Genomic DNA, 26,902 nt, shown 5'->3' on the forward strand with positions numbered 1-26,902 from the left:
ATAATAATTTTTATATGGTTCAGTTCAATTTAAAAAATGTTATTTGTCTGCCGGAGGCACTTAAATCATGTTTTCAATTAAATGAAATACTGTAGTTACTATAATATACAATGTACGTGAATCCGCTTTCACAGGTCACCTAAGTGCCTACAGAAACTTCTGGAAGATTCCAGCCAAGTCCTGAGATGCTAAATTAATAAACAGGCTTTCATTTCTAAATATGAAAATGAATTTCATATTTAAAAAAAAAAGTGAGAACACATTTGTGTAGACTCAAGGCTCTGTCATAGATATTAATGTCCAAACACGCATGCGCTCTCGGTACTCGTGACGTAGGGTCTGGTGTCCGGTTAGCTAGCTTCTGGCTAGTTAGCAAGTCGTTCATACAGCGCGCTTAGAAACCGAGAAACTTTAGCTTACTAGTAATTAGACAGAATTTTTCGTCATTTGTGACTGCTGATATTGACAATGGACGACGAGACATACCCTAGAACATTGTGAGTAGCGCTAGCAATCTTGCTAACGTTTGTTTTCCCCATTTGGGGATCCGGTAGCTAACTTAAGACGCGCTGTCAATGCTATCTTTGTGGTTGTACAACAGTAACGTTTAATATTCCGATGTTTGAGTGATGTTGTTTACAAAAGTATGACATTACAAGCATTGTTACAGGAATATGTGTATGTTTCTATTACGTAAATGACGTCTAACCAACTACGGCAAATGTCGTTAGCCATCAAGGTAGCAATTAGCCCGGCTCACAAACACGTTTACATCAAGTTGTTCACGTACTCTTTCGACAGTGTCGATTTTTCGCTCGTTGTTTTTAGTTGTTACAGACATTTCTCTCCATTTTCCCCTCCTAGGTACGTGGGAAACCTCTCCAGGGATGTCACGGAGATTCTAATTCTACAACTCTTCACCCAGATAGGGCCTTGTAAAAGTTGTAAAATGATCACAGAGGTAACCCGGCAGCATACTATGGGGATGTATTGCTTTGTGTGTACTCATAGATAAACCAAACAGCAACAGAAAACCATACACCAATACACACATACAGTGGCGCTACCAGGAATTCTGGGCCTGATGGGGCACCCCATTTTTATTTTCAAAGACCAGCAGAAAGACCATTGGAAGTCGTTTTTTTTTAAAGCAGAACAAGAAATGAGGCGTGCATGGAAAAAAAAATCACAATTTAAATTCTAAACAAGAAAATCCTGATTCACATTTTTTTGCACAATCGTCCAGCTGTAACTTTTGTTCTAAATTGGCACTATATGAATTAAATTGACTCAAAAGTATGAATGTCAATAATGTGACTGCAAGTTTGAAAAATGATGTTTGTCTGTTTGTTAGGGCACAGCATAGACAACATAATTAAAGGCTGAATTAACCTTTTGGTTATCTCTTGCAGCATACAACAAATGATCCCTATTGCTTTGTGGAATTCTTTGAGCACAGAGACGCTGCAGCAGCTCTAGCAGCCATGAACGGAAGGAAAATACTAGGAAAGGTAAAATACCTTTTATTGGGCCTTGGGAACGATGGTGTTGATTTTGTTCATAGGTATGTAAATGTTTTTTTTTGTTTTGTTTCAGGAGGTCAAAGTAAATTGGGCCACAACTCCTAGTAGTCAAAAGAAAGACACATCCAGTAAGAGCAGAGGCCTATTATGTACTTGCTAAATTAAATAATGAGTCATCCATTTTTCAAATTGTCTGTTATTGTGTCATTATAGACCACTTCCATGTTTTTGTGGGTGATCTGAGCCCTGAGATTACCACTGAGGATGTGCGGGCTGCATTTGCACCTTTTGGGAAAATCTCGTAAGTTTTTTGTCTTTTTTTGTGTTCGTTTAACATATAACATTAATGCAACATTTATAAGAATGTTTTACTTTACCATTCTCAAAAACTGGTATTAGTGTAGCAACAATAACTTATTTACAATACAGTGGTTCCCCGCACATTCATAATGAACATTTGCAGCCACGCAAAATCACAAATTTTTGATCACAAAAATATTTTTCTTTTTTTTTTCTCTGAAAGTAGGCCATTTTTTTCCACAGAAAACACATCTCATTTACCATAACTGTAATAATTTATAAATATGTGACAATACAGATCAAATGTACAGCATACACGAACCACTGGTAGAAAATCCACAGTTTTTACATGTTTGTCTTTATGCTACACTGATAATGGTTTCTCGGCAACCGTTGAGATTTCGCACTTTGCTCCCTAGTCCTTGAATGCATCATAGTTGTTGCTGTGACTAGCTACACCGTGACTCGGATTCCAACTGTTCTTTGATCATCTTACATTATCGTTTGTTAGTTGTGATTAGCTACGCATTTTATACTTTTTAAAATTTCTTTAGTAAGTGTGTGAAGTATATTTAGGGCAGAAAACCTGTATTGTGTCACGAGCAAACAGTGGTAATTGAAGAGAGATAGGGAGGGTTCTGGAGCTGATACTAATCTAATAATTACAAATTTGTTGATTCGAAATTTGAGGAGAACGTCAAGCTAGCAGGAGGGTTTGGAGGGCGAGAGGGGGTCCATGGGGCAAGCCTGCGTGATTCTTTATCTGCGGAGCAATTACAGAGGTCTCTCGTTTATCAAGGTTAATTGGTTCCAGACCTGACCGTGGAAAGTGAATTTCCGCAAAGTAAAATTCCTTATTTATGAATCAAATATTTTTGTAGTTAGAGCATAGAAATTATATTTCCAACCTTCTAATTACGTTTTTTTTAACATTATTAGAGGCCAATAGATATCATCCTTATAGTCACCTTTACACTCGTATTACCTAATATGTTGCCATAGTAACAGAAAATAAGACATATTAGACATGAATAAGACTTGTGCTCGTGCTGTAAATGTGTTCCAGTGCTAGGGCAGTTGAGTTTTAGTTTGGTGTAGGTTACGGCTGCAAAAATAGATTATGTGAGGGATTATTGTGCCTGTTGGGAGGTATTTGAAACCCACAATAAAAGCCTGTTGTTCTGGTGATCACGCTAGTGCTCATGTGTCTCACCGAAAATTACAGTAACTTTACTGATACCTAGTGACCAGTGTAGAATACTACATATCATTACGTCTTTGAATGCGTCTTCTGAATGCCCTATTCAGTCATCCCTCTCCACTTTGCGCTTTGAATTTTGCGGCTTCACTCTGTCACGCTATTATTTAATGGTTTTGTACAGGCTAGAAATACAGTAATCCCTCTTTTATCGCTATTAAATGGTTCCAGACCCGGCTGTGATAAATTAATTTGTGTGATGGATGAGTCAATGTTAATAAATTGGATATTTTTGTACTTCCTAATCTGTTTAAAACCTTCTAAATATTTTTTGTAGACATGAAATAACACACCATAATCACCTTTAAACTTATAAGCAAATATGGTAAATATAATATTGTACTCTATTGTAATAGAAAATATGACAGAAATTAGACAGAAACAAGACTGTAGAAAAGGCAGCACGTTTAGAAGCCATTGTGGAGTTTATATAAAATCACTCAGCTGTGCAACAGCAACGTAGGAAGCACGTGTGAGACACACAACATGTGGGTGGATACTGCGTGAAGCTGAGCCAATCAGTGCTGAGGACACTGAACAATAACTTCCTGTGCTGTACAGTACAGTCAGTGTACCCAGGCCTTGTATTTTCCTTAAATGAGCAATTTTTATGCTTAGGTTATATGCCTTATTCGGGCCAAGAATACATAAAATTTGCTTAAATATTAGTATTTTTGATTAATAGGCCGTAGTCAATCACGAAACTGCGATCATTTATTCCTGAAAAACCATGATATAGTGAGGGAGTGATAATCGAACCGTGATATTGTGAGGGATTGCTGTATAAGGTATTCAGACAACGCATACAAAATGGGCGCCACACACGGGAGGCGACAAACAACTGCCAACTGGCGAAACTCATCACCAACGCCTAGCAAATCCTGCACACAGGAGGCGACGAGCGCGGCTGTGACCAGTTACACTGGTGAGTGACGCGTTCACATCCAGAGCGAATTGTATGAGTCTCCCATCGTTTTGATTGACTGTCAGATGTGGAGGGGAAAAAAAAAGTGGCCGGTGTTGATCGAGTACTCTTGCTTGTATCGGATCTCGCTAGTATTGAAGATAAACTTACATAGCTCAAGGAACAGCAAGTATTAATTTTTCCCCCATGTTTACCTGCAAGAGTATACTGATTAGCATCCTGTCTGCTCATTGGTCAATCAATGAAACTCCCGCCGATTGGTCCTCGTCTGTGAGACAGCAATGAAAAGTTTAACATTTTTCAACTTTCTGGGATTGCGTCGCAAGCCAGCGTGTGCACGATGACATGCCGAGCACAAACTTTCACAGGCACATATTTCGCATGTCGCTTGGCTGGACGGTGACTCGCGATAATCGCCCTGTCGCGCAGGTTCCATTGAAAATGAATGGAGTAAAGGCAATGTTGCCTTCCGTGTGTGGCACCCAAAAGACGTGGTCATATGTGGTATTATACACTGGTCACCAGGTCTCAGCAATGTCGCCTTCCGTGTGTGGCACCCAAAAGACGTGGTCATATGTGGTATTATACACTGGTCACCAGATGTCAGTAATGTTACTGTAATGTTCGGCAAGAGACACAAGCACAACAGGCTTTTGTTGCCAGTTTGATTTATCTCACGGCAGGCACAGTAAAACCTTAACACAGGTTACTGTTGTGACCGTAACCTATGCCAAGCTAAAATTCAACTCTAAACCCCAGTCGTCACTTGGCTCCTCTAGAAAACATATTTACAGCAACACACACACACACACACACACACACACACACACACACACACAAAAGCATGAGTCTTAATGTCTTAAATGGCTTATTTTCTATTATCTCTACTATATTGGGTAATACAGTGTAAAAAAAAATGACGATACAGGTGTTACTTCATGTCTACAGGGCTCTAATAATGTTAAAGACCGGCGAGGGATTACTGTACTGTACTCCCCCCCCCCCCCCCCCCCCCCCCCCCCCCCGCTGGTTGTCCGGGAGCGTAATACAACGTAAAGCGGGGCTCTACTGTACACTGACAATTGAATCCTTCCGTTAAGAAGAGAGAATGAATAACTGATAAACATATGTAAGGTGTAATAGGCAAACAAAAATAAGACAAAATCCAAGTTTATCTATTTTCTGCTTGTAAAGCGTCTTTGACAGGAGTATTTAAGGTTTTGTGAAATGCTTAACACAAATATGTGTTATTGATAGACAATACCAGTCAAATATTTGGGCACACTTGCACAGCATGACCAAGTTAGAAGGTGTGTACAAACCTTTGACTGGTGAGTCTAAGTTTTGTGCAATATGCCTTTTTATGTTTCACACAAATGGTTCAGGTCAACAACAGTGTTGTTTGGTCAGCTGTGTCGTAGGTTGAAGTCGATTTAAATGTATCAAATTATGTAAATGTGCACATAAGCATAGCGGCAATCCATCAGTATAACAAGCCATTGGGTAGATATTATTACCTGAACCTCTTAGGATATGATTACACACTTCTACATCTCTGTAATCTGTCTTAAAAAACAGTCAAATTGTCGGTAGTTTATTACCCATCCCCTCATAAAGAGCTACATTGCAGTTCACTTGTGTTTTTTTTGCATTGTCAGCCTTTTGCCAACTGTTGCTCTTCTTTGCATATTTAGTTTATGGTACGTGTCAGCAAAATGTAAGCTTTGTATGTGAACCTTAACAGCCTTTAGATGTGAGTCTCAGTGAAGTAATAGCATTTTGGTTATTTTACAGAAATGCTCATAGGATTGGACAGGAGCTTGAAGGCTAACAGCAAGGAACTGTGCACTCTGGAGACTCAGATGTAGTTTTTTTTCTCTATTTATTCCATTTTTCCTCTTGTCTTCATTTGTAGATGCTTTGTATTTACGTGTTATAGCGTAGATTATTACATTCAATATTACATGTATTCCTCAAAATCTGTAATTGTTTCATTTTGAATTGCATAGTTTTAACACATGAAGCTGCTCTTCCAAAATTTCCCAAAAAAATTAAATTTCTCAAAATTGCAGTTGCCCAAATGCTACTTTATATTGGTGGTAAAGAACCGACCAGGTCAATTTATAGAAATTTGGCCATTTATGCAATTATTATTTTCCGTTTTTGTGCATTCTATACATTTTTTTATTTGTAGGAAGAGCACCAACAGAGGATTATACAACTGATTTTAAGAATGCATGGTAGTGTATATAATCTGTTTCCTAAAAATTCAAGTAGATGATATTGTAGTGTGGACAAAAATGGTGCTCTGTTAGCAAAGATTTGTTAATACATTTTAAGTTCTATAAACTCTTATCTGTAGATTGCATGTATACGTACGTAATTGTTTTTGAGTCATTGAGTCAAAGCTCATTCCAGGGTCCTGATAGCTACCAGTAATATGGGACAGTGTAGTGGATTCGCAGTTAAGTGTGTTTTGCGTGGCTGCTTTTCTAGTCTTAACAATATGTGACAGGAATACTCATTGAGTTTGTTTTCACGTTTGCATTCAGAGATGCTCGTGTCGTGAAGGACTTGGCGACATGCAAATCAAAGGGGTATGGATTTGTGTCCTTCTACAACAAACTGGTAAGTTTGTTGCAACAACACAAATAAAAGGTTATTTCTTTTCCTGTTTATTACTCTACTAGTAATAGTTCTATGTAGACTACAGTTAACACACATAGTCAGACAGTATGTAAATACTCAACATTATTTGTAAATACTCTATATGTAGTCATTGTATCTAAATACTCTAACACAGTGTGATTATATAGTATTCCTACCCCTAATACTGCGGCTAATAATGACTCTAATGGATTAAGCAAATTAGCAGGATTAAGTCCTTTTTTTGTCTCTATAGGATGCAGAGAATGCCATTGTTCACATGGGGGGCCAGTGGCTCGGAGGACGTCAAATCCGGACCAACTGGGCAACACGAAAGCCACCTGCTCCAAAGACCTCTCAGGACAGTAAGTTTTCGAGACAAATGATTTCTTGTTCAGTGCCAGTGTTATTTGTGTCTCAGTTGTTTTGTGATTATGTCAGATGGCTCAAAGCAGCTGAGGTTTGATGATGTTGTGAGCCAGTCCAGTCCTCAGAACTGTACTGTGTACTGCGGAGGGATTCAGTCTGGACTGTCTGGTAAGTCGTCCTTGCAGTGTTGTACTGCATTTGTCACTTTCCACAAATATCCAGTAGCATATTTTTTCCACTTCTTTCAGATCAATTAATGCGGCAGACTTTTTCACCATTTGGTCAGATTATGGAGATCAGAGTCTTCCCAGAGAAGGGATACTCCTTCATCAGGTAATTTCCATCATCGATAGCAGCATTTGGCCTCTAGATGTCAACCTTATTACTGCATTGTATGATTGTGTTGTGATTGTCCATATCATAAGCTGTCATTTCTTCCTTTCAAATTCTATGTTGGGTAAAGTTGCCTGTTTAACTCTTTTTTTTTTTTTTTTTTTTAACTTTGAAGGTTTTCCTCCCACGATAGTGCGGCCCATGCCATTGTGTCAGTAAATGGCACAGTCATTGAAGGACACATAGTGAAGTGCTACTGGGGCAAAGAATCATCTGATATGACCAAAAATTCACAGCAGGTAGGGGAAATATTATTTGATCCTAATATTGTCTAAATGAACCCATCTAATGTAACTTTTTAAAATTGTAAGTATACAGTTTCAGTAAGAAGGATACATAAATTTTATTGGCATGAATGTCAGATTAATTTTGGTCCTTTTAATTATTTAACAAACAATTGTTTCCAATTTTCAGCCATATAGCTAATTGATTTTAGGTCAATTTGAATATTTTGGTGATAGTCTTCATTATTAGAGCGAAGTGGGGAGGGGCGACTGTATAAGGCAGGGTTCACCAACGTGGTGCCCGCAAGCCTGCTTTTCATTCAGGTTTTCAGTTAATAATGAAAGAACAGTAGAAAGAAATGCATTCTGAAATACAAAATGTGAGTTGTGGACACCAGCATTTTGTTAATGTTCTGGTAAAACAAGCATATTCGCTTTGTTTGGGCTTAAAGTAAGCTCTGAAAATAAATGTTACAAAAATGAGTAGCTCTTGGGCATTTTCATTTTGTAAAAGTAGCTCTCACAAGGAAAAATGTTGGTGACCCCTGGTATAAGGCATTCAGAAGATGCATTCAAAGACATTGTGATGAGTTGTCGTATTCTACACTGCTGTCAGTCATGTTACTGTAATGTTTGGTGAGAAACACAATCACCAGACTTGATTGCCAAAACAACAGGTTTTTTTATTATAGGTTTGAATTATCTCACAACGGGCACAATAATCCCTAACACGAGCTACTGTTGCGGCCATAACCCACACCAAGCTAAAACTCAACTCACTTGTTGTTCCCTAGCACTGGAACACATTTATAGTAACACATGTGTATGAGTCTTATTTATGTGTTAAATGTCTTATTTTCTGTTACTATGTGTCCTATATCGTTTAGAGAAGCCAATGTTAGAGGGGTGTTACTTCACGTCTAGAGGGCTCCTATATTAAAAACGATATTTAGATGGCCATAAACAGGTTTTCTATGCTGTAACTATGAAAATATTCCATTTATAAATAAGGAATCTTACTTCATGGAAATTCACTTATCACGATCAGGTCTGGAACCAATTAACCACGATCAACGAGGGATCACTGTATATGAAATAAAATATATAATAATATACAGGGTGGGCCAAAAGTAGGGTTACCGTTACTTCATTATGGTGAAACAGATAATGAAGTAACACTTTTGGCCCACCCTGTATATAATATATTAATATATAATATACTGTATTACTTAAGCATCATGGTTGAATACAGCCTATTATTTTTAAAAAATACATATAAATATAAATACACTAAGTCCCCAACTAACGAACACAATTCCAGATGACCGTTCTTAAGTCGGGGAAAAGGTAATATTACCAATGATATAGGTACTACATGTACGTGTATACATATACAGTATATGTGTATGGATGTAAATATGAGTTTGGATGCAGTAGTAATATTAAACGAGGATAATTAATGAAAAAAACAATAATAAAAATGATATAATAATACGTAATGGTAAATGTTATTTACCTTTGAAGAGGAGTAGTCGAGCATACATCGCTGGTGGTAGTGGTGGAGCAGGAGGAGGAATTATTGAAGAAAGGACAAATCTTCATCGTCGTTAGACTCCTCTTTGTAATGATAGTGGATGCCATTGGTACAGAAGTCTTCACATGTTCCATAATTCGAACCTTGCCTTTGTAAATGGTTCCTATGGTTGAGCGATTCACTCCATAAGCACGCGCTACATTAGCCATTTTCTCGCCATCGTCCAACTTCCTGATGATGGCCACCTTCGTTTCCATAGAAATTGCTTGACGTTTCCTACCACTACTACTGGCACTTGCACTCGATTTATCAGCCGTGATAACGGATAACAAATGTCTCTGTAAAGTATCGAGTGGGGTACAAACAGCGTGCTCCGAGATGTTATCAGCGACAAGTGCAGACGAACCGAGAAAGATCGCGCGAGAGGGATGCTGCTACCTACCATTCGTAGCGGCGAAATGGCGCGCAATACAAAAATAGTGCCTTTGTATTGTGAAAAAATTTAAATGACAAAATATGGCAATTTTCGAAAAAAAATCATGAAAAAAACTGTCGGCTTGTGTTCGTATCTACGAGTGTTCGCACGTCGGATGTTCGATAGTAGGGGACTTAATGTATATGGCATTCAAAGACGTGATAGTATGTAGTACGCTACACTGGTCACTAGGTGTCAAGACATACTTGCACCAGACTTGATCGCTGGGACAACAGGCTTTTATTGTAGGTTTGGTTTGAATTATCTCACAACAGGCACAGCAATCCCTAACACCAACTATTGTTGCATAACCCGCGCCAAACCAAAACTCAACTCTGAATCCCTGACGTCACTTCCTGTCTACGCCACTGGAACACATTTACACCAACACACACAAGTCTTGTTTATGTCTTAAATGGCTTATTTACTGTAATTATGGCTACTATAATGGGTAGTTGGAGTGTAAAGTTGACAATAGGAGTGTTATTTCATGTATAGAGGGTGCTAATAATGTTACAAACCATATTTACCATCTATTTACTGAGTCTGGAAAAAGTCTGGAACTTTGAAATGTAAAATCTGTAGGAAGCTCTTTTTTTAACCTGTCCTGTTCAGCTGCTTACCTTAATTAGTGTAATAAACATATAAAACAGAAAAGGTTGATCTGACATACTTGCCACTGCATGTTTATATCACATTTATACTGTTCGGGGCAATTTGACCGGGCAGTCAAACTGGAGGTCGTAAGGTGTTATTGGCCATTTCTGGTTAAGAAGCAGTGTATGTACACTCACCAGAAATACTTGTTTTTGAGCAAATCTTTCATGAGCTTTTTCAATGTCTGCACACAGCCTGTTTCTCACCAATATTGTTCACAAATCTGTCTAAATCTGTTAGTGAGAACTTCTTTTCTGGTGAGATATTCTCTCCACCTGTCAGGTTTGGCATATCAAGATGCTGATTAGACAACATGAGTAGTGCACAGGTGTACCTAAGGCAGGCCACAATAAAAGGCTACTCCAAAATAATATTACTGCGGCGTTTCAAATTGAATAATAAAATAAATGAACGACCATAATGAGAAGCGGCATAGAAAATGGATGGATTGAAATACTGTCTTGGTATATGCACAAGTACATACACTATATATGTACACTAGTGATAAAATGCTATAACATTTTTAATTTTATTTTTTTGTTACACAGGTTGAGTATGGTCAGTGGGGGCAGTGGAATCAGCTCTATGGTAATACACAGCAGCAGCAACAACAGCAGTATGGGCAGCAGTATGTGACAAATGGATGGCAAGTTCCCTCCTACAGCATGTATGGACAGTCGTGGAACCAACAAGGATTTGGAGTAGAGTGCGTATTAAATCCATGCCAGTTTTCATGAAAACCTTTCATGCTCAAGACATATTTGCTAAAATTACAATGCATAATGACCTAACTTCCAAGTATTCTGAGTATATCCTATTTTTATGGTGATTTGACAGGCAATCCCAGTCACCCGCCTGGGTCGGAGGATTTGGCTCTCCGTCAGCTCAGGCTGCAGCTTCAGCAGGTTCAGTTGTGTCCAACCTGACCAACTTCAACATGGCTGGGTACCAGACACAGTGAACTGGTCCTAACACAAGTGTAATGAGAAGAACCAGCAGTCAAGGGCCGGTGGCCATATTCTTAAAGCCCATAGTTGCCCCACAAGAACTGGTTTAACCAATATTTTAAACAATAGTGCCCAACTTTCCAACAATACAAGGAAACTCCATTCTGTACGTTCATAGTTTTCATTCAAGTCTATCGAGACGACATATGGTGTGTCACATGTAACCCATCATTGCTCCAATGGCAACGAGCCACGGCAACCTTAAGTAGTTGGTCTGTGTTCAGCCAACAGCCATAAATTCACGTTGTTTTTGATATGAATGACAAGTGCTTTGTGAATAGAACTCAACCGTTTCTATGGAGTGCTGTGGATTTAAATAATTATCATAAGATGTGGAGGCATTTCTTAGTTTTATATACAAGAAAAAGATTCATTTCACAGCTCCTTAAGCTTGCTTTTTTCTGAGTGATCAACAGCATGTTCTTAGTAAGTTTTGATATGTTTTAGTATAGAGGACCTGTCCCGTAGCAAAGGAGAAACTCCACGATAGGTTCACTTTTACATATAATTACAGCAAAAAAAAAATGTCCTCTATGCTGATTCTGGGCTGGTTTCCTAGAGGAATATCAAGTATTCATTTTTCTGAGCTATTGTAACCTTGGCATTAGGCTCGTAGACCTAAGCGAAGAACATTGGTCAGAGTTGGGTTTTTTTGCATGTTTTTTTGCATTTTTTGGACATTAAACTCTACTTTGCACCTTTGTGCACTCTTGACTTAAAGGCAAATTGTGATTTAATTGCATAGGTGCCATTTTTTTTTTTTATGACTAGTAGAGTAAACATACTTGATAATGATTTCATTTTTGGGACAGTGTAGGGAGCTGGGGGGAGGGGATTAACAAAACAGGGTCATACTATGAGTGACGATAACTGATAGCAGACATTAATACAACACTCATAAGGTTGTATATAACTGTCATGAGTAAATCCCAACAACGTATTCAACTGATCTGACCAACTATAAACTCTCCACAGAAGAATTAGCTATTTTCTTCCAAGTCGCAGGTTGCAGATGTTTTCGCTTGAACCGCACGATTGTAATATATTTGTTGCATCAGATATTGAATGTAATGACAATGTGTATAACAGAAGTGATGTTTAATAGAAGCTGGGAATGGCTTTCATTTTAAAACACAGTTAGTCACTTCAAATAAAGACACATTCAAACCAGATGATTTGGTATGTTTAATAGACACAGTATTTAGCTGCATTTACAACCTTGAAGTGCCTCTATCTAAACACAACTTGGTTTGCTTACATTTGAGCAACCTGGATAAATGTGATTCATGATTAGTAGACCATTACATAAAGTATGAATATATTTTAAAAAAAAAATGTAAAAATTTGGAGACAAAACCATACTATGCAAAGAAGGCAGACTTTGAGTAAATGGTCAAATATTCTTAAACATTTATAAACTACCTTTAATCTAGATAGCTTTTCAGTCATGAATATTAGATATAGTACACAAAATTCTATTTAAATATTTGTATATGTTGCAGCTCCAACACTACATTGTAGTCTAAACTGAGCGTAATCTTTAATCTGTAGCTGTAGTGCATGCAAACTTGAAAAACAATGTACAATATATACATGCTTCAATGAAAGGGGATCACACCTTAAACGTGTGTTTCATTTAAACCAAGTGTCTCTAACTTGTGACCCGCGGGACTGTATTTTGTGGCAGAGTTTAGTGTAAGTGCAGCCTGCAAACCCTGGGGAGATGGTGAGAGGCACTAGACAGAACACTTACTACAATCACAGTGCCACCATAAAAATGTCAACATGTAACAGGTAAGTAAACACATCGGGCAGCTACAGCTAGTATGGGAAATAATTGGAAGTGCTTCCAGCTTCCCAGCACGCTTTTCGGCACTTGTTTTGTAAAGAAAATGCTAAAGTTACAATGTTAGAGTTAGCAAAGTTATTTATTATTCACTTGTAGTAGTAGTTGCCCCTAAATTGCTGTGTGATAGCATGATTTCTTTTATGACACAGTGATTATTTTTTTTGACGAGACAATTGGTTGGTTGAAACATGATTCCAAACTGAATACTTGATGCGGCCCAGGCTCACCCAGACTCTACCTCCAGCGGCCCCACAGTTGAATTGAGTTTGAGACTCCTGATTTAAACAATTGATCTAATAACACTTTTAAAATTGTGCAAGTTTAAGGAAATACCACTTTTAAAGCACTAAATATTTGTTCTGTTAACTCGTTCCCCTTCTCGCTATGGCAGACATTCCATCATGTAATCTCTCCGGGTTTGATCACATGTGACAGTCGTAAGTAGGGATGGTACGAATTCTCCCTGACGACATGGCAGGTTTTGTCCCTCGGTCCACACAGACAAGGATACTCCCATCTGATGCAGTTTTATCAGCCTGCACAGGGGTAGTTGGAAAGAAATGGACATACAGTTGCACTCTAGATCATTGTCAGCTGTATTTTATTTTGCAGTAGTTTCCAACAAACCAACAAAACAATCTGAATCAATAATTTCAACATCTGTTCATCTCAAACATATTTGGTCTAATGCCTTTGTGTATTTTGATTTATTTTATGTTTTATGTTTGAAAGGAATATACACACTATTCACCAAAAGATAGAAATATTCTGCTTTCTGGCGAAATTTCAGGACGAACCTACAATGCACTGTAACCTTTACAGGTTGACTTAATTTGACTTCTAAACTGTTCAGTGTTTCTGTCTCACAAGGGACGTGAAAGGCAAAATTCCCAACAGGTATGTGTGCCAACCACGACTCAACTGTAAAGGCTATTTTCCTGAGCTTGTCTTCCTGATTCTTGGGACTACATGGCTATTGGAGAAGTAGTCAATGATCATACAATTGAAAAGGTTCAAATTCTATTAAAAAAGAAGAATTTATTTGGTTACAGCGTCGGACGCTAACATCATCAATGAGGAAGATTGAGGAAAGAGCCCAGAATGAAACTACACAGAGCATATAAAGCAGTTACCTTGCCCTTCAAGAAAGAGGAAATGAAAGTTAAGCTTGTGTGTGAGACAGAGCGAGAGAACAGTGCACCTGTTGTGTGTGCTTGCCTCTTGTCCCAGTATTTTTCATACAGTATGTAAGTGTTGTGCAACTCTGATTGTGCACTGTGAGTGTGTGTGTCAAGAAGGGCGTTTATGAGAAGCTATTAGACTAAAAATGCACTTGAGTAATTGGACTGGATCTAGGTGACGCTCGGCTCAGTAGCCACGTCCCTCTGAGAACATCCTGTTTGAATCCTTGCACTGGCCAGGTACTATTGATCAATTGTTAGTTGTTGTCGTGGTCTCACGATGTGAAAATGTGAACACAATAAATAGTTCTAATTAAAGTAGGACATCTATTGGCCCATTCAGTGATCACACACCTGTTTTTTTCTGTTTAGTTCCTTGCTAGAGAACAGCATTGAACAGTTGGACATAACCCTGCTATCATCCTTGGGGCCAATTTGACCCCATTCAATGTTTATCATTCAAAAAAATAGTTGACTTTTTATTCTTTGCTTCATATTTCATGACTTTTTCTAATTTGATAGTTACAATTGAGCATAAGTGAAACACCTGCCTGTCTGTGTGTGTGTGACCTAACATCCACACACCTACAAGTGTAGAGTTGATACTTTTGAGTTGATACATTACATTGGGGGTGAAAAACTGATATGATATAATATGTATTGTATTGTACTTTCAGCTGCCACCCATTTCATACTGCACTCAACCACTTGAGCCCCTCCTATGAGTGGTGAGCCCATTGGAGGTGGGACCCACTTTGCCTCTTTGGGATGTGCTTGGCAATGCTTCCTGGGTTCAGGCACGGCGACCATACGCCTGCCATGGAAGCCCATCCCCTGTGACCCGACCTTGGATAAGTGGAAAACCTCCTCACACACACCAAATAAAACAACCAAAAAAAACTTTCTGACACTGCTGGTCCCAACCCAGTCACAAACCCGAGAAGGGTTGAGTGAGACGTCAAAGTGACTGACCATACATTTTAAAAAGTGATAAATAGGAGCTACTAAATGTGTTTATGACAGGAAGGGGGGGGGATCACCAACATTAATCAATATGGTTCATTCTGGTTCATGGTTCATCATCATTCACCAAAACCATTAGTCTTCATACTCTTGTGGCCATTAATGTTATCGGTTAATTTGACAAGGTTTGGATGAAAACTTTTCAAGATAAAATCATTCTAATTTAAAAACTTGGACTGATGGTGGCGCTAGAGAACAGGTCATGGCTTCATCATCAAGGGCTTAAGTACGTACTCAACAAATACAGTCCCTGACACAAAAACTTGGTAAACATTTTTCTGGAGGCAAATATCCTAAATGTGTGGATATTTGTGGATATTTGAGGTGAATATAAGGGTTAAAGTTCACTGTAAAGGTTCTGCATTTTAGCATCATCCTGAAGTTCCACCTAAAAGCCAAATATCCCTAACTTTTCACGAGTTGTGTAAATAGAGGCGCCGATACTCACAACATGATTGGTCACTGACTCTTTCCCAGTGTTGTTATTCCCTTCAGTTACGTCTCCTATCCCAGTTTTCTCCAAAATCAACTCAATCTTGGCTGTGATGCCAGACATGGCGCTTTCAAGGTGGAGAACCTGCCTGGCCAATCTGCCATTGACGGAGAGAGAGACAGTCAGGGTACAGGAACCCAAATAATGTCAGATGTGATGTTCAAAAAGTCTTGATTCATTTAGGAATTTCACCTGAGAAACTGTTCGCGGTCCATAAACTGGTGAACAGAGTTGTTCTTCTGCTCACTTAAGGCCGCAGGAGTCTTTCCCCCTAAATCTTTCCCGTAGTTCATTCCAAGATTGTTGAGTTCAGCACAAAGAGCGTCCTGCGAAAATGCAAAACAAAGATCAATCTTTATTTTCATGGGTCTTTGACATGAAGACGTTCTAGATTTAGTTCAGACAGACCCTCTTTTCTTCCAATTCTGTTTTCATCCTTTCCTGTTCGTCCTCGTCAAGAATTTGATTCCCGTCGCGGTCAAACTGTGAGAAAGCTGCAGAGATTTCATGATCAGCATGTCCCATCCTGCGAGATGATCACAGTGGTCAAGATTCCTTTTGGAACTTTGGGACAAGATGCACCCTTTCTATTTGTCACTCACTCCTTCAGAGTTTCTCTAAAATCCTTGAATTCAATTTCACCAGATCCAGTCTGTAGAGCCTTCTGGACATCTGATATTTTCTCATTTTTCTGTTTCAGCCTCATGAATGTCTTCAGATAGCTCTGAATTGAAAGGCGATCCAAAGAATATACAATCATACAGTATATGGGGGTTTAAAGTCCCATTTATACACCATTTCTGTTACCTGTTTGATGATATCAGTGATCTGAAGCTCATCTTTTTGGGATGAGAGCTCCTCCTTCACCTCAGAATACGTGTCATTTATGATGGCCAGAAACATATTCTATGGAAAGATAACATCTAAATACACTGTATTACTGTCCAATTCAGCAATTTATGTATCTGGATGACCTACCAGCAGAACAAAGAAAACAAAGAAGACGTAGGTAACAAAATAAATTGGTCCAAGAACTCTGTTTGCACGGTCAATGGCGTCATAATCAAAGTCTCCGAGAATGATCCTAAACTGTGTGAAGCTGTGGGGAAAAGGTGGACAGCATTTTAGTCTATTCGCCAAATTGTTCCGAGTTATGCTACTGTTGTGGACGTACATGCACTTGACAAAGGTGCTGAAGGATTCAACCTCTGTACCAAAGAGCAGATATCCGAGCTGAGCATACGCGAAGAACACAATGAAGAACATTATAGCAAATCCTACAATGTCTTTTGCACAGCGACCCAGTGTGGAGGACAATTGGGTCATGGTCTTATTGAAACTGATGTACTTGAACACCTGCAGGGACACGGAGAACACACATTATTTCATAAGGAGAACTAAATGCTGAGGGTGCAGAAAAGTAGTACTGAACCTTGATCCATGCAAAGAACAGGTTGACTGCATTCATATTGTTGTATTGTGTTTGCCAAAATGCCAGAAACTCAAAGTCGGCATAGATTTCTGGTTGTTCCAACAATTTGCCAAGCAACTTGTCCACTTTGATGGTACGGCAAATATTGAATACAATGGCAACGATGGCGAGCTAGAAATGAGAAACATGTTTTAGTGTATGAGGATCATTCAAACTTGCTTGTGTTGTTTATGCACTCTTACCAGTATGACCACTATGTCGAGTATATTCCAGATGCTTTTGAAGTAAGAGAACTTGTGTATTCGAAGCTCAAGGATTTCCTCAACAATATAATAGAGGATGAATAAACAGAAGACCATCTCACAGGCGAGGATGAAGTAATCCCAGTAGTTGATGTAGCGAATCAATTTAACTGTTCGGATCTGGTAGGAAGGGATCGCTCCACCAGTTGCTGGGAATTCAACCACCAACCTGTCGACAGAGCAAAGTTAAACCCAATACGGGCACCGATCAATGACTTCTGAGTGCAGTCTGGACCTGATGACGCAGAACATGTTGATATTTGCGTTATAAGTGGAGAAGTCGATGAAGACAGCCCTGGTTCCTCTGTCCAGCCAAAGGTTGTCCTCCAGCTCCTTCAGTACAACTGTACTTTCCTCCTTTGTTCGGCCCAGGTCCTGGTAGTACCCCGCTCCACTATAGGTGGTCAGCAATCCCCAGTGAGAGGAACCCTTGATGGCTTTCTCTGTGTTGTAGGTCCATCTGTAGAGACACAAGATGGCACATCTCAAATCTAAAGAAGAAGAACACCGTCAGCGTTGAACCTGCAGTGCCAAAAAGGAGTAACTAACGCAGTGCCATTGATTAGACCAAAGCTGAGATCATCCTCCTTCTTGTCGTTGTAGACGTCGTAACATCCTGTGATCTCATCCTCGAAGTCCTTGTGAACCTTGCAAGAGTTGTTCTTGATCTTGATCTGCCTCATCCTGGGGACCCCCAGCAACATGTTCTCATAGTAGATGAAGGACTGGTCCCCACTGTCCATGGACTGGTTGTTGTACCATTTGGTCCAGTAAAGGCCATCTAGCAATGGCTCTTCAGAAAACTGGTCCGAGACAAACATGTTAAATGTCACAGAGTCTTACTGTGGTAAGCAACGGAAGAAATGAATACGCAGAAATACTCACCGTCCAGAAATCGGCCATGGTGCTAATGGACTGAAACTTAACCCCACTTTCGCCAGCTGTATTGACAAACAGGTCTGTCATGGCTTTAGTGTAATAGTAGGTGCTTGAGCTGGTCATGCCGTATGTCACTGAAAGACAACATGATGACATTGTTAATGTCTCACCACTGATCCCTATCTGGCTTTGCTCAGGCTCCGCTCTAAACGCAGCTCCATTCAGCTGTTCCAAGATAAGACCGCTCACGCACACGCAGGACACACAAGCCATCATGAAACACTCGCACGTTTAGACGTGTTTACGTCGCAGCCATCAAATGGATCCAGATTAGAGGTTGTAATTTGTTTGAGGAGGGAGCACGCCGCCCTGACACAAATAGCCCTCATCAAACAATGTCAGTGTAATTCAGACAAAGAAACAATAGATGGGGCCAAATGCTCTTATCGCTAAAAGGCAAGAGGGCTGTGGTCATGTCCCTTTCACAGCAAATGGTCGGATGGACAAAGGCTCTCAGGTGGAGGGATGGGGAGGGCATCTGTGATCGGCATTAAAACATAAGGCTTTTATGGTAAGTCCAAAGTCCCAATTTATTTAACACTTCCAACTTTCAATTCCTATTTTAGCACATTTGATTTTGTATCAAGCAAGGGAGTATATTTGGTAATGGTGAATATGGGTGAATATTCAACTATCTCACTGTGAGATGATGACAACAATGCAGTGTATATTATAGTCATATGGTGTAAAGTGGATCCCTGCACATTCACAATATAACATTCACAGCCCCGCAAATTTATGTTTTTTCAGTCAAAATGTATTTTTTTTTGTCCAAAAATAAGCTGGTTATTCCGCAGAAGACACATCTCATACACCTTAAATCTGTACAAAACTATGAATAATAAAAGTAAAATATACAGCATACATGTTCCACTGTTAGAAAGCCCACAATTTAAACAATTTCCCTGATAGTATTTTTTTGTCTAGCGTTGAGATTTTGCGCTTTCTTCAGCAGTCCTTGAACACACCATAGTTGCGTGCTGTGACTGGCTGTGCCGTGACTCCAATTCCATCTGTTCATGGATCATTCATTAGTAGTGAGTACCTATACATTTACTTTAAATGTGTTTAATAAGTGTGTGAGGCATACTGTAATAGGGCTTAAACCTGGATTGTGTGGCAAGTGAACAATGGCAACTGAAGAGAGAGGAGGAGGGTTCTGGAGCTAATCTGATCTAATAATTAAAGAGTCACTTACTTATTTCAAATGTCGATCTGAAATTGGAAAATGGAGAATGTCAAGGGTTGGGGGGGTGTCAAAAATAGACATTTTTTATGGGTGTATTAATTACTCGTGTTTTTTTTGCCATTCGCTGGTGGTCCCTGTATGTAACTCCTGCGAAAAGCAAGGCTCTGCTGTGTTCTGACAATGGAATATTGTGATAGTTACTGTAAGTGCTATTATTGATACCGCTCATCTGTTTCAGGGGTACCCTATAGGCCGGCGCCTATCCCAGCTGACTGTGGACTGACTACGTCCTGGACTGGTCACCGACCTGCGCCAGCTGCACAAAGGTCAGCTACGTGGACGTCTATACTATCATGGCACATTTAATAGACATGAATTGCAAGCACAAAGGGAGGAAAAAAAAGTTCAAGCACGAAGAAGTACAGCCAATACTGTAAGTTCACATTATTGTATGAAATCAAGAATTGAAATGCATTATCATTGCGTTAACATTGGAACAAAGGACATGCATACAGTGAGCTACTTACACAGACAAATATCCACCAAGAACAACACGTAGACCATTAACTCTCGTAAAGTGGTGCGGACAAACAGTTCCCTGTTATCCGACGTGTTCTCAGTCAGTGTTGTGCCCCACAAGCCTAACAAGAATAGAAAACAAACCAATGATTTACTTCAATTTGGGAGAGATCTTTGCAATTCTATGCATGGAAGATGAGTGCTGCTGTGTATATTTAATTAAAGTACAACGAATTTTAAGTCATAAGTTTTTCCTACCTTTGATGAAAGAGCAGCACCCTCTGCGCTCCTTCACCAGGTTTTTATCAACCAACTGAGGCTCCTCTGGCAACGGCCCGGGGGTGTCCACGTTGTACATGCTCTCCATGGAGCCCTGAAAGAGGGGCTGCGGGTTGTAGACAGTGTTGACGGCTCGAGGCAAAGGTGGTGGGGAGCCAATGTAGCCCTGGTTCACCCATGAACCCATGTTTTCCAACTCACACTCAACCTGGCTGGTCAGGTGGCTGTCGGCCCGGTTGTTCAGAGTCTTCATGGTGTGGAAACAGAAAAGAAAGTGAAGCACAGCGGTGCGGGCAGCTTTTGAACACCTGCTCAGTCAGATGATTTTTAAGGAGTAGGTGACATAAGCCTGTGGAGGGAGGAGCTCCTGCAGGAACGTTTGGTGTCATCAGACAGAGCTGACATCATGTGCATAACCTGGCACCCCATGTTGGAAAATGTTAGAAAAAAACAAGAAAAATAATCCACTCAAGACTGACTGAGATAGACAAACACTTTGATAAAATTGACTGACATGTGGTTAATCTGTGTGATTGTGGTATGTGCGTGTAAGGTGTGCTAAGTAGCTAAGTAGCAGAGTTACAATGCCGTTGTAATGATAAGATACACAGACACTCCCATTATAATGTGTTTGTGAACAAGAGTAAACAGGTAGCGCGAAATCTATCTGTGGCGGTCCAAATGTATCTGTGGCACGCCGGCACAAATGGATGTATGGGAAACACGGATTTTACTCAAATGCAGTCAGACAACCACGTATATACAGTACTGCGATAAAGTCTTCCGTTGATTCCAAAGTGTAATAATAAATAGCAGAGGTGGGAGCAAGTCAGTTTTTTACAAGTCTCAAGTAAGTTTCAAGACGTTAATCTCACATCAAATCTCAAGTAAAGACATGTAGGTCCAAGTCAAGTCCCAAGTCAGGACAAGACAAGTCGAGTCAATGCCGAAGTCATGGGCTTAACATTTTCGATTCCTTACAAGTCAAAAGCCTCCCAAATAAAATGCCATTTTAACAATGTAACAATCTATTAAATTTGACAAATTCAATGACCACACTAGGCCGCACAGAGGCCTAGTGGTTTGCATGTTGGCCACACAGTCTGGTTTGAATCTCCGTTGGGCATCTCTGTTTGGAGTTTGCATGTTCTCCACATGCGTGCGTGGGTTTTCTCCGGGTACTCCGGTTTCCTCCCACATTCCAAAAACATGCATGTTACGTTAATTGGCAACCCAAAATTGTCCATAGGTATGAATGTGAGTGTGAATGGTTGTTTGTCTATATGTGCCCTGCCATTGGCTGGCAACCAGTCCAGGGTGTACACCGCCTCTCACCAGAAGTCAGCTGGGATAGGCTCCAGCATGCCCCCACGACCCTTGGGAGGACAAGCCGCATAGAAGATGGATGGATGGAAATATTGTACAATGAATGCATTTTGAATAATGCATTAAAAAAAATTCAAATAAAATAAGACCAGTGTGACAAGACTTAGTCATAGAAAAAGAGTGCTGACATAGCATTCAGGATTTATGTAATCCACACATTTGCAGTTTGTTCTTAAACCTGATTGAGTGTTAATGTAGACGTTGAGGCACACTCAAAGGGAAAATATGTTGTCTTTCTGGAAATGACATAACAACGATCACGTTCAAATATTTTCAAGTCATTAGACAAAAGCCCAAGTCAGGTCCCGAGTCATTGATGTCAAAGTCCAAGACAAGCTGCGAGTCTTTGATGATATTGTCGAGTCCAAAGTCATCAAAATTGTGACTTGAGTCTGACTCGAGTACAAGTGACTAGAGTCCACACCTCTGGTAAATAGTCTTTATCCAGGTCATGACCAAAATGTAATGGCTTCTTCCTAGTGTATTTCTGCTAATTGTCCTTCTATTCTATCAAATGATTGCTGTGAACACGTTGTTTAAAAAGTATAAAGATGTTATGAAGTTGCTATGGTGCCAGTCCAAAAATCCAGCATGACGATGTTGTCATTTGGTTCAGTCCTCTCTATTACTGTCCTGCTGAGCGCATTGTTGTCACCGCTCATTAACAACTCATGCAGTAATGTGCTCCTCGTGAGGAAATCAATTAATTACATGTCGACTCTATTTTTTGTTCTGGAGGCCAACTGTTCGCTGCTTGTGACTGAATTAATGAAGAGCGTAATTGCAGTGTCACTGACACGCACTTTTGACTCATTCAACGTGGCAAATGAATCATTATGACCATCTGTATCAATGTTTGCCACCTCCAGCTTCTCTTATGCCAAAACAAAATGCCCCTTGCAGTTCATGCCCCATATCATGCATGGAAGTGGCCTTAATAGAGATATTTTGGCCATATCAGGACATAACTGAGCTATAAACAGCATATTATTTTTCAGATGTTTGTTGTGACTCAACACTGCAGTCTCAAATGACAGTTGGATGTTAACAAGGGCTGTGGAAGTGTTACAGGGCTGTGGATGTTTTATATTTAATGCAGATAGTGTTTGGGTCCAGCTCTGGACTCTCACGCCTCAGCGACTCTGAACTAAGAGATTACACATAGCCATTAGCACACAATAGAGTTTAATTTCTGCTCCTCGGCTGAAGCCAGCCCGCGGTCTTGCTCACAGACTTCCTTAATCAGCTCTGGCTTGTGCCACCATTCAAACTTTTCGAATCTGCAACAATGGCCAATGACTCCCATTTAAATCTGTAGCGATCCAACAGTAAACAGCCTTGTGTCGACCTGCTAAACAGCAAATAAATAAAAATCTACTTAAAAATGTTTTTAATAAAAAAATTTTTTTTATTTGAATATGAAAACAAAATGTGTTCCTATTTTATTATTTTTATGAAATTTTCATCTTATTTTTATAATTTTTTTAAATATTGTCATTTTCCTCAACAGTGTACAAACTATACAGTGTCTTTTTTCTAACTCCTCTTTGCTTGTTGATATTTTTTTTTAATTTTTCTTATAACACCGTCCTTCTTTTCACACAGGAAGTGAACAAATTTGAATTAAAAACTACAAACATTGCCACGGAAATTGTGAATGGGCCTGCCTGTTGCTTAGCTCCAGCCTCCAGCATTGCATGCTTGCAGGTTGCCAGCATGTTATATGCACAGTATTGCCTGAAGTGTGAGTTCTTAAAAAGGTGGCCGGGTTGTCTCTTACACCGACATGGTTACACAAAATCTTACTAAATATAAATAGGACTCATCCCCCCCATGGAGTCCTATCTAGTGATATAACATACGTGCAGGTTCTTTGCATGGTTTGTCCAGAATTAGCAGTGGCAGAATAAGCATGTTGAATTGTGCAACCGTAACCACGTGATGTTCCTGAATGTAATTTACCATACCACATAAATACAACCTTCTGAAACAAAGGCGGCTCTTCTGATCTGAATTCTCCCGCCTAATAAACATATTTTAAATCATTTTTTATATATTTTTTTGTCCCCTGCTGACGCAAGATTTCCTTATCTCTGTCCGCAGATGTTGTGTGGACAAAAGGACGATTTACAGCTGAGGATGCTCTGCGAGTGGTTTTGGTAAGCAAGCTTGACGGGCACGCACATGTAGAATAAAGACTGAACTATAATTATAACGACATCATCTGTTTTAGTGACACACAGTCAGTGACAGCCTAGTGAGATTCTGCTGCAAGTGGATGGAAGGATGCGAAAATTCCACAGATGAGACCAAAAAAATGACGTACAAAATATTTTTATTCTCAATCCAAAATCCATAATTTAGCATGTAAAAAAAAAAATCACATCAATTTTCAGCTCTACAAAAATACATATTAGCATTACCTGCACAGCCAATACATCAATATTTCCTCTCCATTCCTTGAAAATTGCACAACATTTTAGGGCCGTATCAAAAACCTGCTGTGAATCCACAGTTGCATATGACCCGAGTACAATGTAACGGTCATTATAATGACACTACATGTATGCATCGAACAAAAGCCTGCTCAATATCCCAGCGAAACAAAAGAAAACAAGACTTCAAAAATACAAGCCACAAAAAGAAGAAATAAATCAATACAAACGTATTTACCATCTCCTCACCAGGAGAAAGAATGCTTCACATTGCTATTTACAACATGACTGTTCTACACGCCAAACGGCAGTGGGGGGTTTTAAGCATGGAGCTGATGTCCGTCCAGCTGATAGGAGAACGAGGAGGTGATATAGTCCTCTCCTCTGGAGTCGTACCTCATCAAGTACTGGTAGTCGTCAGGCTGCACACAGTCAAACTGCAAGTCCAGCCACTGCCTGTGAGTGGTGTTGTGCCTCTTGGCGTCCGTCAGGATGCGGTTGAGGGCCATGATGTAGCTGAGAGCCATCTGCAGGGTTTCATACTTGGACAGTTTCTTGTCTTGACCCCACTGTGGGACCACCTTTCGTAATCGATCGAAGGCCGTGTTCAAGCCCTGCATCCGCTTCCTCTCTCTGGCGTTGGCGGCCATCCTGCGGCGTGTGGCCGGCTCGTATTTCTCTGGGCTCTTGGAGTCCAGTTCTGAGGACTCGGATCCTGAGTCGGTGCAGCTGGAGCGGCGAGGCTTCATGTTTTTTGCGTGTGTGTGAGAGAATGAAACCAGAAAATCCTCAGTCTCAGTTTGTCCTTTGCTTTTGAACAGCAAATCGGAAGTGAACAGCCTGAAGAGTCCAAGGTATCTGTGGTCCAGTGCAGGGAGTGGCTTTTATAAGGCACACACAAGATGAACAGGTGGCAGCAGGTGGGGTCCCTGCCCTCTGCCACCCCCTCAGACCCATGCAGCAGACTCCTACACACCCACTCTCAGCGCATACACACACATGCATGTATATGCACACTCTACATACACACAAACAAAAAAAAAACTTAATGAAATTCCAATTATCTTGGGCTGGGCTATCTGGTCAAGGCTTCACTTGGAGCCATGTGTCACAAACACTCAACAAACACTGCAGTCTACCATCTGCTAGCACAACTCCGCACAGATGATGATGCAAACAAACCTCTATCAATCTGACAGTACGTATGCATACGTCCTAGTTTACATTCATATATACAGAAATCCTCATCAAATATACTTTCCTTTTATGACACTACATTAGGTATGCAAATTGTCAATTTTCGTCATTTTAATTTTTTTTATTATATTAATTTATATTTATATTTCTTGAAAAACAAAATATAGTTCCATGATGGATGATAGGCTTATTTAAAAAAAATCCAAATCATTAAAATACAAATTTAACAGATAACACAATTATAAATGCATTATTCACAGGTATAATGACTATAATACTTAATAAAATGTAATCTCATCATTTTAAAATATACAGCTATATTAACTTGTATCATGTTACAAATGCCACCAAGTCTCCTTTCACTTCTCATATCACGGGTGACCACGCGATGAGGAGCATAATCTGAGATTAGCCTGAGGCAACACAAGTGTGAGTGTGTTCCGTAACCTGAGGGATTTCAAGTGAAAAGCAGGGGATTAAAGCTCTTGAACAATATGGCCAAAGATGGTGCACAGATTACTGCGTCAAAACTTGAAAATGACATTTGTCAGATTAAAAAAAAAAAAAAAGGGTACTATTCTTATTAGCTACATTGTTTCTACGATTTGTGATGGTTGATGATTTTTGCTGTGGCTGTATTGACTCACAGTATGTGGGGTGCATTAATGTCCGTAATTACAGCGAAGCACATGTGAAATAAATAATTGATCTGAGTATTGGGGCCAAGAAAAAGGGGCAGACTAGTCTGCCTAGTCTTTCCCATCTGGTTACATTAAGTGTTGAATTCATACTCACTAAATGCCAAAGATTTTATTGTAATAACTATAAGAATGGCTATACCAGGGGTGTCCAAAGTGCAGCACGGGGGCCTTTTTCGACCGCCGCTGTGATTTTATTGGCCCGCAGCACACTCTAAAAATGTAATTTAACAAGGAAACTTAAAAAAACAAAACAACAACAGCAAAAATGGGAAAATCAATCAAAAGTAATAATAGTAAGAGAAGAGTTGTAATCTTGCAAGGAAAAAAAGTCATACTTTCACAAGAATAAAGTAATAGTATGAGGAAAAATGTCATTTTAGTAGCATGAAGTTGAAATATTGAAGATTTTTTTAAAAAGTCAAGAACAATGAATAAAGTTGTAATTTTTGGTTGCAAATTCATAACATAGGAATAAAGTCAAACTGTTAGGAGACGAAAGTTGAAATATTTCGAAAATTATACCAAAAAAAAAAAACAACAGCAGAATTTTTACCAGAGTAGAGTCAAAATATTAAGACAAAAAAATAGAGAGAACAGTTGCAATATTATGAGAATAAACTTGCACAATTAGGAAAAATATCATTTTAGTAACAATGTTGAAATAAA

The 26,902-nt window shown here is 39.5% G+C and overlaps 3 protein-coding genes across 4 annotated transcripts; 1 reads left to right on the forward strand and 2 right to left on the reverse strand.

Moving 5' to 3' along the window:
- The first annotated feature begins 308 nt into the window (after nt 1-308).
- tial1 (TIA1 cytotoxic granule-associated RNA binding protein-like 1) lies at nt 309-12,483 on the forward strand. Of its 2 annotated transcripts, XM_054799409.1 has the most exons (12): nt 309-497; nt 865-961; nt 1,413-1,511; nt 1,597-1,651; nt 1,737-1,824; nt 6,559-6,634; nt 6,909-7,017; nt 7,094-7,189; nt 7,270-7,354; nt 7,530-7,653; nt 10,853-11,010; nt 11,142-12,483. In XM_054799409.1, exons 1-12 carry the CDS (start codon nt 469-471, stop codon nt 11,263-11,265), a joined length of 1,140 nt encoding a protein of 379 aa, XP_054655384.1. In that variant the 5' UTR covers nt 309-468; the 3' UTR covers nt 11,266-12,483. The 2 variants fall into 2 exon arrangements, with proteins under 2 accessions (XP_054655384.1, XP_054655385.1); XM_054799410.1 differs by lacking the exons at nt 309-497; nt 865-961 and adding an exon at nt 5,801-5,870 and having other exon boundaries at nt 1,418-1,511.
- Nucleotides 12,484-13,056: 573 nt separating this feature from the next.
- Nucleotides 13,057-20,770, reverse strand: pkd2l1 (polycystic kidney disease 2-like 1). The gene is made up of 15 exons (XM_054798803.1): nt 20,497-20,770; nt 20,247-20,360; nt 18,477-18,604; nt 18,141-18,394; nt 17,827-18,051; nt 17,532-17,760; nt 17,290-17,460; nt 17,032-17,213; nt 16,836-16,956; nt 16,665-16,763; nt 16,460-16,581; nt 16,266-16,383; nt 16,050-16,183; nt 15,813-15,954; nt 13,057-13,696 (listed from the first exon to the last, which is right to left on the reverse strand). Exons 1-15 carry the CDS (start codon nt 20,768-20,770, stop codon nt 13,583-13,585), a joined length of 2,427 nt encoding a protein of 808 aa, XP_054654778.1. The 3' UTR covers nt 13,057-13,582.
- Nucleotides 20,771-24,356: 3,586 nt separating this feature from the next.
- Nucleotides 24,357-25,150, reverse strand: atoh7 (atonal bHLH transcription factor 7). The gene has a single exon (XM_054799134.1). It carries the CDS (start codon nt 25,085-25,087, stop codon nt 24,659-24,661), a length of 429 nt encoding a protein of 142 aa, XP_054655109.1. The 5' UTR covers nt 25,088-25,150; the 3' UTR covers nt 24,357-24,658.
- Nucleotides 25,151-26,902: the final 1,752 nt, after the last annotated feature.

This window comes from Dunckerocampus dactyliophorus, chromosome 14 (assembly GCF_027744805.1).
Source record: "Dunckerocampus dactyliophorus isolate RoL2022-P2 chromosome 14, RoL_Ddac_1.1, whole genome shotgun sequence".
Taxonomy (NCBI): Eukaryota; Metazoa; Chordata; class Actinopteri; order Syngnathiformes; family Syngnathidae; genus Dunckerocampus; species Dunckerocampus dactyliophorus.

Excerpts from the sequence above, each read along its gene's own strand:
- atoh7 (XM_054799134.1), bottom strand. The coding sequence starts at position 25,087 with ATGAAGCCTCGCCGCTCCAGCTGCACCGACTCAGGATCCGAGTCCTCA.
- tial1 (XM_054799409.1), top strand. The coding sequence starts at position 469 with ATGGACGACGAGACATACCCTAGAACATT. Across the intron at positions 7,190-7,269 it reads GATTCAGTCTGGACTGTCTG|ATCAATTAATGCGGCAGACT; the intron begins GTAAGTCGTCCT and ends CACTTCTTTCAG. Across the intron at positions 11,011-11,141 it reads CAACAAGGATTTGGAGTAGA|GCAATCCCAGTCACCCGCCT; the intron begins GTGCGTATTAAA and ends GTGATTTGACAG.
- pkd2l1 (XM_054798803.1), bottom strand. The coding sequence starts at position 20,770 with ATGAAGACTCTGAACAACCGGGCCGACAGCCACCTGACCAGCCAGGTT. Across the intron at positions 17,761-17,826 it reads AACATGTTCTGCGTCATCAG|GTTGGTGGTTGAATTCCCAG; the intron begins GTCCAGACTGCA and ends CTCTGTCGACAG. Across the intron at positions 15,955-16,049 it reads GACCGCGAACAGTTTCTCAG|ATTGGCCAGGCAGGTTCTCC; the intron begins GTGAAATTCCTA and ends CGTCAATGGCAG.